The sequence below is a fragment of the Drosophila teissieri genome, chromosome 3R (genome assembly GCF_016746235.2).
Source record: "Drosophila teissieri strain GT53w chromosome 3R, Prin_Dtei_1.1, whole genome shotgun sequence".
Lineage (NCBI taxonomy): Eukaryota > Metazoa > Arthropoda > Insecta > Diptera > Drosophilidae > Drosophila > Drosophila teissieri.
The window spans coordinates 14,858,338-14,872,816 of NC_053032.1; the positions used below are offsets into that span (position 1 = coordinate 14,858,338).

The 14,479-nt window shown below is 42.9% G+C and overlaps 1 protein-coding gene across 3 annotated transcripts; it reads right to left on the reverse strand.

Annotated features, from left to right (window-relative positions):
• Nucleotides 1-10,906: 10,906 nt before the first annotated feature.
• LOC122620941 (calcineurin B homologous protein 1) lies at nucleotides 10,907-12,695 on the reverse strand. Of its 3 annotated transcripts, none has more exons than XM_043798632.1 (5): nucleotides 12,549-12,695; nucleotides 12,226-12,492; nucleotides 11,509-12,119; nucleotides 11,183-11,441; nucleotides 10,907-11,126 (listed from the first exon to the last, which is right to left on the reverse strand). In XM_043798632.1, the coding sequence occupies exons 1-3, from the start codon at nucleotides 12,631-12,633 to the stop codon at nucleotides 11,851-11,853; spliced, it is 621 nt and encodes a 206-aa protein (XP_043654567.1). In that variant the 5' UTR covers nucleotides 12,634-12,695; the 3' UTR covers nucleotides 10,907-11,126; nucleotides 11,183-11,441; nucleotides 11,509-11,850. The 3 variants fall into 3 exon arrangements, with proteins under 3 accessions (XP_043654567.1, XP_043654568.1, XP_043654570.1); XM_043798633.1 differs by having other exon boundaries at nucleotides 10,908-11,126; nucleotides 11,196-11,441; XM_043798635.1 differs by lacking the exons at nucleotides 10,907-11,126; nucleotides 11,183-11,441 and having other exon boundaries at nucleotides 11,985-12,144.
• Nucleotides 12,696-14,479: the final 1,784 nt, after the last annotated feature.

Here is a 14,479-nt window from a genome sequence, read left to right on the forward strand (position 1 = left end):
ATTCCACTGGCCGTTTCATTATCAAACTGGCCAAAGAACATAATTTGACTAAGGCCAAACATTTGGCAACAGCAACAGTAATAGCAACAGCAACAGCAACAGCGAATGCGAATGCGATGGCCAATTTGCAGTTCCCGACGAACTGCCAGTGGTAGTCCGTCTATCGATCACGTTTCGAACTGAAAGGCACGACCATGACGACCGACGAGTCGACTCTGCACAGTGGCTAGGCATACCCTGTAAATATGGTGATTGATTCTCAATTCGTATATTTTAACACACTTATAAAATCCCAGCCATTTGTGTATCTTTATTAGAGATTTACGCTTTCAAATAACAAAACTAAATGATCATTCAATAATAAATTGAATTTACATTTCTCAAAAAAGTTATAAAATACTCATGATACGTTTTTCACAGGTTACATTAGGTAACATTAGGTTAGTTTAATTCTTTTCCATTTGTGTTTATATTTTAAACCCTTATTTAAATATACTTTGTATATTTGGAAATATCTGTCTATATAACTTTAACTTCTTGTTTCTCTCTTTGTTTCTTTTCATTAAAATATGTTTCTTATATGTATATATTCCAATATTTTATAACTTTGCTTATATGTAACATATGGATATATATTATATGCATAATTTTAAAAGGTATAACTCCTTAACCACAGTGCGGTGCGTCTTCGTGGAAAATGCGGCGCTTTGCGGTTGCAGTTGCAAAGTTTGTCCAAGACGCCAATGCGAGTGGGAGATGGCGGGGTGGTGCGGGGGCTGGCTGACAATTTAGAACTTTAATGCAATTAATTGCAACAGTTTTGTGGCAGGAATGTGCCCCGAGGGCCCCACCTCCCCGGCTCCCCGTTTCGAGCCATTCTGAGCTATTCTGCCATTCTGAACCGTTGCTGCTGCCGTTCTAACCACTTTTGGGCCGTTAATTTAAAAATTGTGCTCACGTTCCTGCAATTTGCGGACCACCCACATGCAAATCCGCCGACGAACCACTATATATCTTCTCGATCCTTCTCGGGGGGCTCTATTCGCAGAAAATTAGCAGCCCGACAGCGAGTGAGCGCAATGCAATTTGCAACGAGCATTTGATTTGATTTGGTTTGATTCCAGTTGAGTTGAGTTAAGTTTCTGAGTTTCCGAGTTTCGCAGTTTGCATTGGGTCCGCTGTTTGTCTAATTTGACACTTGGGGCTGTTGTGCAATTGGCCTTATACGAGTAAGTAGGTGGGTAGAACGTAGCCAGCATTATGTGGGTGCGGGGCTTTGTTAGCTTTCCGTACTCAAAGATTGGCTCTTACAATGGGTGCTAATGCTGGGTTTTGTCTCGAATTGGCCATCTTGTGTGTATGATTGAATCAACTTGCTGGCGGAATTATGAGTGGCTTGATCTGCGATTGCTGGCTGAAGAGCTTGTTAGCTAAAATGCCAAATGGATGATTATTTTTAATGAGCTGCATTGCAATAATGGTAAGCGGTAAGTAATCAAGTTCTGCATGGCTCTTTATAAGTTGAAAGTTGATAGCTGCTACATGATAGCTGAAGAATATTAATAAAACCTGTAGATAACTATGCCTAATTTTGGTTTTCTATCAACGTTTTAAGAAACGAAATGAAAATGGATTGAAGGATTCCATTGCGAATGAAACTCCCTGACAAATTAGCCAGAGAACGAGTTAAGTGCCAGTCCAGAAACCAAAAACGCCGGAGTCGGATTCAAATTCAGCATCAGCATCAGAATCAGTATTTGAATCTGAATCAGATCCAGAGTCGAGTCAAAGTTACAGTCGCAGTCAGAAAAGCGACAACAGCAACACGAGCAACATTTACGATTGGCGGTCAGGCTAGGCTTCCTTGTATGGCCTGTCACAGCTAGTCCAAGTCCAAGTCCAAGTCCAAATCCAAGTCCAAGTCCAAGTCAAAGCCGAAGGAGTCGGGGATGTGGAGAAGACATGCTCCGCGGAGAGTCTCCTGGTTGAGTTGGCCAGTCTGGGCCAGGCACTCCAGTCCGAGTCAATATATATTCCGCAAATAATTGCAGAGCGGCCAAAACTTATGGCGATTGTGTGGCCTCTCGGCTAAGCGAGGCTCACTGAAAGAAAATATGTAAGCACAATAAATGCCTAATGGAATACGATGAGAAATGCGACGAACTGGTGTCTGATATGAGTTTATTTATAAATGTGAATAATGTTCAGTTCACATTTAAATGTTAACTTCGAAAACACTCTTTTTCTCAGTGTCGAGTGGCCTGTCCAGCGGGCGGTTCACGTCGCATACATCACGTGCAGCCAGCAGCCGCGAACAAAAACAAAGCTGGCAAAAGGAGCATAAAAACGGCAAACATTTCGAATGCAAATAAAAAGTCGCGCCAATAAACTAGACTTCGCGACGGCGGCGCAGACTCAGACAATGGCAATGCGACTGGGATGGTAACTGGCATGGAAACTGGGATGGAAACTGGGACTGAGCGGAGGCAGTGGAACCTGGCCACCGACCCTGCAAATCCGCGACGTCATGATGTCTCGCTGGGATTTGGATTTCAGCCGGACCGCGCCCCACCCGCCCCCGCCGTCTTGCTGATCGCAAAATTGCATACAAATCGGTTGTTTGGTAAATTTAACATAAGCGCGTCAGTAGCGCCTCTGGTCCGTGTCCGTGTCCGTTCCTTGGGTCCGTGTGGCTCCTCGAGGCGAGTTTGGAATAATTTAGGGAGGCCAAGTGGCGGCCACAGGCGAAACAATCAGCCGACGGCACAGTGGTTCCACACCCAGACTGTGTAACAAAACCTATGAATTATCATATTTCCCACACATGAGTATGGTGAACTTGTAACAGATGTACAATTTGATTAGGGGTGGATGGAAATAATCTAATGTTTTATTATTCAAATGCTAGTGTGCATACTAATTATAATATATATTTAATTTCCCTTTTGGAACTTTCGCATTCCCTTTTCGGACTTTAAAGAAACCCTCTAAATGGTTATCTTCCAAGAATGCATTACCTTCAAATAAATTGTATTACGTTTGTCTAGTTTCATACCACAGTTCAGTGGGTCTGGGGCTTATCTTGTTAGGACGGGCTGACTGGATGACTGGGTGACTGGGAGACTGGCTGACTGGTGACTGTTGACTGGCCGCTCCTGTCCTGTCGTGTAGGCATCTTGTAAAACGCATTCACTCGGCCCCCTCGCCTACGCCACTGTCCCTGCTCGAATATGCGACGCATCCACGTCGCCGCGCCTGTTGATCAGTGTCGTTGTTGTCTTGTATGTTGCTGTTGCAGTTGCAGTTGCAGTTGCTGAGGTTGCTGATGTTGCGGACTTGCTGCCGTGTTGTTGCTGTTGCTGTTGCTGCTGCCGCCGTCCATTTGAGTCAGGCGTTTGGGCGCTGCAATTTGTTTGAGTTACGGCGCTTGTAAGCACACTTTCAGGATCCATTGTATTCCAATCAATAAGCCGGGCATGACAATGAGACAGGGACCCAGACCCGGGTTCGCAACTCCGCAACTGCGCAACTCCCATCCTGCGGCTCGCAGCTCCATTGAATGTCGCAAATGTGCGTCTTTCTCTTTCGATTGGAGCGCCATTGTCGCCGCCTTTTGGGTCCTTTGGGTGTTTGGCGAGCTCCTCGAATTTGGCATTCTTTCAACGGGAGTATTTCAGATTCGCTGGACTCGAAGGGGAATTCATTTATAGGCTCTTGCATAATGAAAGACTGGTGGTGCTTAAATTTCCTGTACTCAAGGCTACTAAACATTTTTATTTACATTTAAATTAAATATTTTCTTGAAGCTTTAAGCACTTTGATCAAAATACATAAAATATGTTACCTATACCTATACCTATTATCCCCCCATGAACTAAGATTTCCCTACTCCACATATCTATTTGCAATTCTAATGCGTTGATATGATAGTCGCACCGACTTCCTTGATCGATTCAGTGATTAACTGGATTTGCATTTCCCAGATACCCAGATAGTCAGATACCCGAGCATTAGCAACACCTTTGTGGCAGCTCCAATTGCCACCTCAGCAATCACTCTTGGCCCGGCCAATTGACTTCCAATTAAATGTGTCAAACGACATAGACCGTTGACACACCAGGTCTGGCATCGAGACCACTAGCTGCTCTGATCTTGTAAAGGAATATTGGATGGTTCCTGGCCTGAATTTCATTAGCATATCATAGGAGCGGAGCTGCAGAAGGAAGCTCTTCAGCAAAGACTACAATCAAAGCCAAATTTATGTGCAGCTACCAGAGTTTTCCATGAACACTCAGAGAAATTTGCGTGCAATGGGAGAAACTCAATTACAGTCCCTAAAATGGAAAACCGATTTTTATGACATAAAGATTTAGTTAATTTAAGGTTCAGAATATTCAAACAAAATATTATTCGCTGTTCTGAATATTATTCAGATTGCATTATTGGCGGTGCATCAGTGCAGTTGAATGGATTAACGAGGATTAGTAGCCTTGGCAACCGCGCGCAATTGGCCATCTCTACCTGGCTGTAGAACTGACGAACTGGCAAACTGACCGAATGCCAGACTGACTGCCTGACTGAATGGCTAAATGACTGAATGACTGAATGACGGACGGACGAATATCCGTGGAGGAGCTCAGCTCAGCCTCAACTGCAGCTGATGGCATTTACGATAAATTTACGCAAGTCATTTGACAACGCTGCAACTGCAGCATCATTATGCAGCCGACGGCCGGGCTCAAATATGCACAAATATGCAAAGCAGCTACTGATGATTGTCGAAAGTTGTTAGCAGAAGAGCAAAAGCAACAGCAGCAACAACAACAACAACAACAACAAGAACAACGGCAGCAAAGAGGGCTGCAAAACAAACAAAATGTCGCACATTAAGCGGCTGAACATATCTCAAATGTCACGTATACGTCATGTCGGCCGCTCTGCTGACGAGGCAGCGGCAATTAATTAATCCTGCACTCCGCGGCCAACTCACTAGGCCCGGCTAACTAACTAGACAGCGACTAGCAGGTTGCAGGCTTCGAGTTGCACGTTGCATATTGCCTATTGCCGGGTCCAGGGCTTGAGCCCACATCTTCATTCAGAGCCCGGCAGTTCGGCTCATTCATGACTCCTCGGCTGGCATATTAAATCGTGTCTAGGAACAGGTGAAGATGTTCACATAAATTACCACCTCTTCATTAGCCGGGCTTACAGGGAGCCCAGAACAGTGGGCTTAAGGCTGTTTGCTTTCTGAACAGGAATTTTGTTGTTATTATTGGAAATCTATTAAGTTTATCCTCATACTAGAAAAGAAATATATAGATAAATTTACGTTTTTTAAATATATATTTTTAGTTCCTACAATGGGTTGAAGGTTTTATTTTGTTAGAAAAAGAAACAGGTAAGAGTTTAACTTAATTTTACAAAAATGAGAAATCTATAGTAAAGCAAAACGGCGAAATCGAATGATCCTCGGCCACCGTGCGCCTTTCTGAGCAGGCTTAATGGAATTTAATTTCTTGTTAGCCACAGCTAACTGCAACTGCATCGCGATAAGACCTGCGTGCCTGACCCCATAAGCCGGGATTCCCGAGTGGAGCAGGAGCTGGAGCTGGAGCTGGAGCTAGAACCATTGAGCCTCCAAGCCGTCGAGCCAGCTCGTTTCCTGTGACACAGTTCTGGCAATTAGTCATGGGAATCACGTATACGCCCTGCGTGTCTGGCAGCCATTTTATGGCAAAAGGCCTCAACGTCAACGCTGGGCTTTTGTAATTTTAATTACTTCCCCTTGATGGCTGGCTGAGTTATTGGCCAGAAAGTGGGAGGTGGAGTGGTAGTGGGAGTGGGTGTAAGGAAGTCGCTGAAGGACCTGCTCCTACGAAGTGACGGCTCGCCAGATTGTTTTACAACATAATTAAGCAGCATTGTTGTTGGCGTCGGTGCGAATTATGAAGTGCACCCAAGTGCATGTAGTGCGTTGTTGTTCGTCCTTTTTTTCAGCCATTGAGCCCGCGATAGGGGTAAGCATGTTACAAACGTCACTCGCCAACGCCCCTGTCATTGTGCTAACTCAACTCAACTGGCAAGGCAGGAGGTGAGAATCGAGACGACCATGTTGCAACTTTATTTCCATGCCCCGGGCCAGAACAACAACAGGATCAGGGGGAAAAAAAGCAACAGCCAACAGCGACAACTGCAGCAAGTCAACAACAATTCGACACACACTTGCTGGCCACTTGCCATTCTGGCCAAAAGTCCCTATTCCAATCCCAATCCCAATCCCAGGCCCAGCCACTTGGCCACTTGGCGACTGCCTGGTGTGAAAGCGTGTTGCCATCCTCCGATCCAGATTCAGATTCCATTCGACACTTAAAGCACTGTCCGAAATCAAAATTTCACAAAAAACACATATGCTGTAGAAGTTTGATTAAAATATGACAACTGAATAAAATTATGTAGAATACAGATTTACTTATTGATGATTGAAAAATGTATCCCATTTTAATATTACTAATTTTGTATAAAAATAATCTAGAATATTTGTAGGATAACAGAACCCTTAATTTCTTGAAGTGAATCCAATTCGCATGCATTTGGAGATGGGTCTGGGGTTTGAGCCTGGTTTTGGGGTCCGTCCGAATTCCGTCCGTCTGCTAAAGCGTTCAGCATCGATTCGTTATGATTGCATGTTAAATGGCTCCCGCTGAGTTATTACGAGACAAAATCCTTATTTATCGCTTTCTGATTTATTTGTAAACGATTTTCATGCCCATCGCCCATGGACGTGGACGTGGACGTGAATGTGAGTGTGGATGTAGTTGTGGATGGGGATGGGGATGGGGATGTGGATGTGGCCCAAGATGAGGATGAGGATGAGGATGGCCAACAGGACCTGCAGTTGGACTTCGACTGGCATCTTGATGGGCTGGCCAGGTTGTTTGCTCAGCAGAATCTCCGTTGGCTCTTGCCAATTTTTTACTGTTTTCAACGCCTTGTTTTACGTCCAGCAAAGGGTTCTCGTTGCTCTTCTCCTCCGCTCCTCGCTTTTATTACTTCTTGTGTGCGTTTCTTATCTCTCTGAAACTTGTTGCTGCTTACTTAATTTTGACATATTTATTTTTATTATGTGCTGGATACTGGCGGTGGGAGTGGGTTCCTCCTCTCCCCATAATTCCTCCTAATCCTCTGCAACCCACACTCGAGATCAAGTGGGACTGTGGGGGTCGACTGGGGGTCAGCTTGGTTATTTGGTTTGCTGGCGAGGGAAGCGTTCATTCTTTATTTCTGTAATTTAACCAATCTATGCGGGAAATTCATAAAAAACCCTTCGAGCTTTAGAGACAGGTGCCTATTCAATGCAATTTATTATACGACTGTTCGATAGTTGCTGTTTTGAGTTGCCTACACATTTTTACTTCATCGCTCAACCTCTTCATATTTCCCAAGCTGCCATAAGTGTCTCTGATCATAACTTTGGAATTCCATAAAACAGTGTCACTCAATTGGCCAATTTCTTGGCACTTTCAGTTCGCCGGACTACAAGACACCAAGACCCCAGTCCGATTTCTCAGTTATGCCCGAAGAACGCAGATGACAAAAAAATGACCAAAGACAGAGAAATGGTCGACGCCTTCTGTTAACAACCGAAACGAAAGAGCCGAACATGGCTTATTAAAACGCAAAACGGCTTTTTACGATGGCAATAAATTGGTGCCGGGTATGGAACTGATTCCGAACCCGAAGCGGTTTTGCGCATCGGAATCAGGGAGTCGGGTAGTCGCCAAGTAGCGTAGTCGATGGTGCTGGACATCACGGGGGCATGCAAAGCCAAGGAGGAGCTGCAGGCAGGCTTCCAGCGTCAGAGAGGCCAGCGTTTATGGCTTAAATTAATAAAATAAGCTTTGTCAGACAATTTACAACGCGTCTTCAGCGAGCAGATTACGAGCACGCGGACACGATCCCACTGCCAGCAAGAAAGCACAGAGCGAAAAGCATGCTGGCGAAAAGCAAAAGCAGCTCATCAGCAGCGAACTAAGAACAAACAAGCACTCGGCAGCAGCGAAAGCAACGAAAATCAGCGGGGATACTAACAAGATAGAAAGTTAAACTTTGCGAACCGAACTATTAAATACTCTTACAGATACATTGCCTACTAAATTAGCCACTTTGCTTCTCGAACCCGTACTGGAATTTATAAGTATTGTTAAGTATTTCAATCGACTAGATTTTGTTCAACTTAGTGGGTAAATAAAATAATTAAATAATTTCTTGAATTAAATCCAAGTGGCTTAAACATAAATGTTTTGCCTCAATACCAAGTAAACGCCAAATCTATCCCAGTAATTATAGGCGTTGAATAGCTTCTCACTCTTTAAAGGGTATCAAAAGGAAGAGCACAGCCAGGCGCGACATTGAATGCTGCCTGAGTGTCTGCCTGGACTTTGGTGGCTTGGAGGGATCGGAGGACTCTGGAACTGGAGGGGGGAGTCGGGAGAGTTGCGGTGTTTGTTCGTTAATTAGTGAACATATTTCGTATAATCGGTGTCATATTAGTTATAAATTGGATAAAAGCGCAAAACGACAACTTAATTAATTTTAAATTCCAATTTATAAACAAGAAATGCAAAAGTGTGTTGCTGTTGCGATTGCTTTGCTTTGCTGGTGATGTTGATGATGATGATGGTGCGGCATTGATAACGATTATGGAAGTACCCAAAGCAGGATCCAGTCGTGTTTGCTAATCATGTCCGAGGCATAGAACTAAGCCGATCCCCCGATACCATCCATCGTTACTCCTGCATTCCTGCCACAGCTTCATTTAAATTTCTCTCCTCCTGCGCTGTTGGCCATCCCTTTTGGGCCAGTTCCGAGAATCCGCGAAACCGGCTCGCTGGGCCCACAATATTCGATTAGGAGGCCGTGTCTGCCTCCGCCGTTGATATATTGCCAACGATCATCAGCGATCATCATTTTGTTTTGAGCAGATTGCATTTCGTTCGCTGCGAACAGAGGAGTCTGCACAACTGGCTAACTGGCAAGCTGGCCAACTGGGGAAATGGGGAACTGGGAAACTGGCGACCTGGAGAGGAAGCCGCGAAATTACCTTATAACTTAATTCATTAATAAATTTATGAATTGACCGTTGTAAATTGCCGTCCAAATTTATGGGACTCAGTTCTCTGTCATTGGAATGGTTTATTTGACCAGGTCTTGGCTTAGCCCAGCTTCCAGTCCATGAAAATGAATAATTTAATAAATTGCAATTCAATTCAATAAAGTATATATATATAAAGATATAAAGTATATGGGGAATATACGATTTATTACATCATAACCAGTCATCGTAGTATGTGTTGGAAAAGTATTAATTTGGTGTTTAATTCCAGTGCCATTTATTAAGGAGTACGCATGTTTTTCTTCCGTGTAACTTCAAATGTCGAACGCCTCCTCAAATACCCCGTAATTTATGTGCTATTTCGATTTAGAGGCGATTTGCCTAATTTATTTTGATAAATTTCAATTATTAAGCCATCATTATCCAGCTGTAGGCCCTTTGCCTGTGGGCTGGTCGAACAAAGAATGCTTTCTAAATGAATCCCAATACTGTTTATTCACCTCGTTCATGAATGAATACGAGTTTCACTTCCTTCTCGGGTATATTACCAAGTCAGCATTCATAGGGGACAAAACGACAAAATAACACAGTGTAAAGACACATTGCCATTCGCTGAGCGCTTTTAAAATATTTTCCAAACCGTTGGGGATATCAATCAATATTTAGATTTTTTTTTGGTTGGGAGAAAAGAAAAAGGAAATAATAATACCGAGGGCAGGGGAATGGGCAGCAGTGTCACCTTTGACAAGGGTTTGGATGAATGAAATGAGCTTTGTTGTCTCAGGCCAATCATTGATTAATGCGATGATTTCGGGAGATTATTATTCCAAAAATATGTAAGCCAATGCATTCACAAATTGTGCAAAATTAGGTGGTGAAATAAAATGGCCACATAATAAAGTGTATAAAATAACTATAATATCTGTAAATTGCAATAGTTTCTAAATTAGCTTTGATCACATCGAGCAACATTATTTTTCATTTTTAAAATGTAAGCACATAAGAATTATATAAATTATATATATATTAAAAAATATGAAATTTTTCAGCCTCTGCAGCATGGTTTACCCGCTCCCTTCGCCGTCATCATCGGTTTTTTTGATAAAGTGAAGACTCGAAGCGCTGACAGCTCGGGATTCTCAGCATCCAGCTTGCCGCATTAATTTTGCTAATCCTGCCCGAGACGATGATGATGGGGCTGACGATGATGATGGGAGGACATGAAGACAGGAGGACAGGAAAAAAGGAGGACGGGGGGAGTGGAGATAAAGACCGGGACAGGTCAGCAGCAACAGAATCAGTGGCCATGCCGACTGATTTTATATGGTTATAATTCTTGCTTTTGACAGCAACAAGCCTCGTTTGTCGTTCCTCAGAGTGTTGGACCTGAACAGCCCCATCGCCATTCCCCATCCCCATTCCCATTCCCAATTCCGATCCCGATCTTCATCCTGATGCGCATCCCATTCCCAAGGAATGTCAAATTAACACACAATGCGCCAGCTAATACATTAAACAATATGGGGGAACAGGAGATATTGCTAAGCCGCCGTAGCTGCGATTTCCCAGAAGTTATAGACACACGGAAATTTCGTTGCGGTCCGATCGTAAATTATATTAATCTTGTAAGTAGCTGCCAACATTTGAGAACAATTCTGTTAATCACTTAATTTATGCAAGTGCTACAAATCGCAACCTTGTTGCACCAGCGAGGGGCTTATCCATTTTGCCAAATTAAGCGGACCGAACTGCACTGAACAGAACGGTGGGTTAATAAACGATCATTTAATAAGCGTTTTAATGCCAAATTTACGATCGTTTTATTTGCATAAATTACCAAAGTTGCCAACTGTATGCACATTAATTTCGCAACCAAATTGCCAATAAAATGTTATTTATGTTGCTAAGCGAAAATACAACAGGCAGTCCCGCAAAATTCCTTCAACGCGCCCGAAAGATCCGCTCAATGGGAGTATGACTATATAGAGGCATAGCCGCATATATGGACAATCAGCTGGAGTCAAAGGTAGTAAAGTTTATGGCTTTTCGGTTGGCATTTTGTTGGCTTACCTTATTTCCTTACCTTATTTCCACGTCGCCATGCGAATTTCGCCCTAATAGAGTCATAAAATTTCGCATTCGGGGGCTGGCCATTGATGTGATTGTGTTGACTAACGACCTCAGCCAAATCAAACCTAACTCACGAACTATATTGCCCCGATATGCAGTATCTGTGCACGGCCATCTTGATCGGTCATATTTGAGGAATTGGTCTATATATACACAGGGCGTATAGTTCAGTTTGATAGTTGCACAGAAATATATTGATCTAGAAAAACTCAAAAAATGTTAGTAGTTTTCAAGCGAGCTTGTGTCACAAGGATCTGTGTCATTACCGTGAGTTTTGTTCGATATAGGTTTAATTATATTTGTTATGGTTTAATAATATTCGTTTATTTCAGATCTTCATTCTACATATAATTCAAACATCTAAAGCAGCCGGACTCTTTGATTCTTCGACTGGAACGACGGGATCCACATGTTTAAATAACTCTCTTCTGTCCGGCTTATCGAGCGCACTATCAAGAGTTTCATCAGGAGACTTTAGTCTGTTAAAAATGTTGAACCCCGCCCTATATAATGTTCTAAAACTTTTAACACCACTTCTAACGGCTCTTAGCGGGTAGATCTTGTAAATTTGGGTGCAGCTGGATAAATAAATCAAATTGGACTATTAATTATTGCAAATCATCGGTAGTTCGTCCATGGAACTCGGGTATCCTGGTGACCATCATTTCGGTCATGTCGAAGCACTCCAACGCTTTGCAGAAGTCTGGGAATAGTATTTGATTCGAGTTCGAGTTATCCATTTCCTTCATCATGGAATCCACAATGCGCATGATTTGTACGTGATCCAAAAGATTTGAAAACAACTTGTGCACAACTATGACTAAGTCATACCTTGTGATACGACCGTCCTTGTTGTGATCGTACATGTTAAAAATTACTGAAAAAGGAGCAAAAGACATGATCTTGGAGGATATCGCAGTCAGTAATTTGTTTCCTAAATTTCTCAGAAGCAAAAACATTATTATTGATATTGGTACACTTACACTTTAATTTCTTGTCCATCATGGCATTTTTCAGCTCATTGGAGGTCTTAAGCGAATGGGCCTGAAAGGTGCTCAGAAACAGAGCGAAATCCAAAAAGGTGATTTTCACTTTATCCCCGAACATGGAGTTCAGAATGGTGGGAAGTAAGGGGTTCAGTTGAAGCAGGCCAGAATAGAAGTTGTACTTGTGCAGGTGACTTGGAGGTTCTTCTCCTCCTGAAAACTGGTTGAATCGAATATACAGATACTTGATCTGACTGCGACTCACTGGGGAGTGCTATGATATCAAAATTCAGGACTGCCACAGCTCCAAGACCTCTTACGTGCTGTATTCTTCTTGAGGGTGTTCATGATGTCCTGTGGAACTGAGGGATAGGAAGCGGCCTTCCTCAGGCACAGACATCCCATTCTGCAGGGGCTTCCAATTAAAACAGATTTCTTAAAATTACAGTACTTGAAAATTTCCACTGACAGCATTTACTAAGAAGCACATACATACATGAGACACTTGCTACCTAATTTTCCATTTCCCATTTTTTTCGTTTTTGATAAACGCCGTTCAAGATCAGTTAAGATTAGAGTCTAGACCTCATTTTATGCGTTACTTGTCTTTTACGATCGTGTACACCTATAAAAAATAGATCTCCAAAGACAAGAAGCTGCGACAAGTGACATTCTGTGCGCAAGAAGTCGAGCACTCATAAAGCATATTACTTCATTAAAAACGGAAATTAAACCGAATTCTGCGTCTCATTCTGGTTTAAAGTCAGCTTTTGTTGTGGCCGACTTTAATGAGGGTTGATTTGGTTTTCCTTACATTTCATAAAGCCTTTACCGATTCCAAAAAACAATGTTAAATGGTACATGGAATGCGTATCTTTCCAGCTTTTACCGTTTAGCAAATGAAGATTCTTTATATTAAAATGGTTTTTACAATATATCCCCTTACTTGACATCAAAATCACTTTACTGTCGGGTCGGCTGGCAAATTTTAGTGAACCCAAGGGGCGACTTGTTACAAGGTTAAAAGTTTTAGGCGGCCCTAGAACTTCAACCGCTGTGTGGTCCGCGTGCCGAGGGTCACGTCACAAATGGTCGCATATCTGGTGGCCAATTTGCGGCAGAAATGTGTGCCACATGACAAGCAATTAAGCGCGGACTGCGACAAAGTACGTGCCCAAGCTGGGGGTTTAGTGAACCCGGTCGCGAAAGCGATAAATTTATGACAAATTTTCAAAAGAAATGGTCTGGTCAGACTGCGTGTGGTTCAGATATCGCCGTGGCTGTGGTGGTATTCCTGGTGTTTCTGCTGGCTGTTCTCCACCGCAAATTTCGACGTGGCGGCACTTAACACCACGCATCATTTTAATTATTTATTTGGCCATAAAACAGTCGAAGCTGAGGGAGGGGTGGGTTCGGGGGCGAACTGGCCAACTTTCGGCACAGTTTTCGTTAGCTGGCGGTTCGAAATCGTTAAATTTAACAAATTGCCAGCGATTTTTATCGCGCTCCAAGCCCACTGCCGACCAACCCAAGCCCAAACCAACCCGTTCAGACTCTTTCCTGTCCTGTTTGGCCCTGCCCATAGATTGTTTTCCTTATACTCACTCGTGCTTTTCTGAACTGGCGAATTTATTTATGACCAAAGGCCGAGAGATACAGTATTTTTAGTTTCAGTTTTCGGTTTTGGCCATAACGCATAATTGGCCGAAGAGTTATGAGTGAGGGAGATGACTCAGGTACTCGAAACTTTTCCCTAATTAAGTTGAATGAAATCGTTCAAAGGTACAGAATCCGCTGGTTCACTTTAAGTGGTCGTTAAATCGTTGATGTTCGTCTTATCACTCACGTGATCGCAAAGAACCATTTCTATCTTATTCTCAACAAACGGAACCAAACAACCCCATCCCGAAAGATAAGGTATTTACTATCCCTGGCGAAGTGTCATCTCTGGTGGCGTGTTCGTTGCCTAAGTCTTTCGTTTGGTTCAAGTTCGTTGCCTAAGTCTTATGCGAGCATAAGTACGTACGTGTTTAACTAATCGTATGCAAACTAATTAGTGAACAAAAAATGAAATTAAATCGCATAAAACGACTTAATTATTATTGCAAAAATATATTTGGAGCTCGAAAAGAGCCAGTTAATTGGCCAGCTACAACAATTCTTACCACAGGCCAGTCACGCAGCAACAAGAACAACGGCCACTGCAAACACGTTAACTGAAAATAACCTGTAATTATAATAATTATCTGTA

What these genes read in the sequence shown, in the direction of transcription:
- LOC122620941 (XM_043798632.1), bottom strand. Translation starts at nt 12,633, where the DNA reads ATGGGATGTCTGTGCCTGAGGAAGGCCGCTTCCTATCCCTCAGTTCCA. An exon ending in CCTCAAGAAGAATACAGCAC is followed by an intron (nt 12,493 to 12,548) that starts GTAAGAGGTCTT and finishes AGCACTCCCCAG; the next exon opens with TGAGTCGCAGTCAGATCAAG. An exon ending in GATGGACAAGAAATTAAAGT is followed by an intron (nt 12,120 to 12,225) that starts GTAAGTGTACCA and finishes CTCCTTTTTCAG; the next exon opens with TAATTTTTAACATGTACGAT.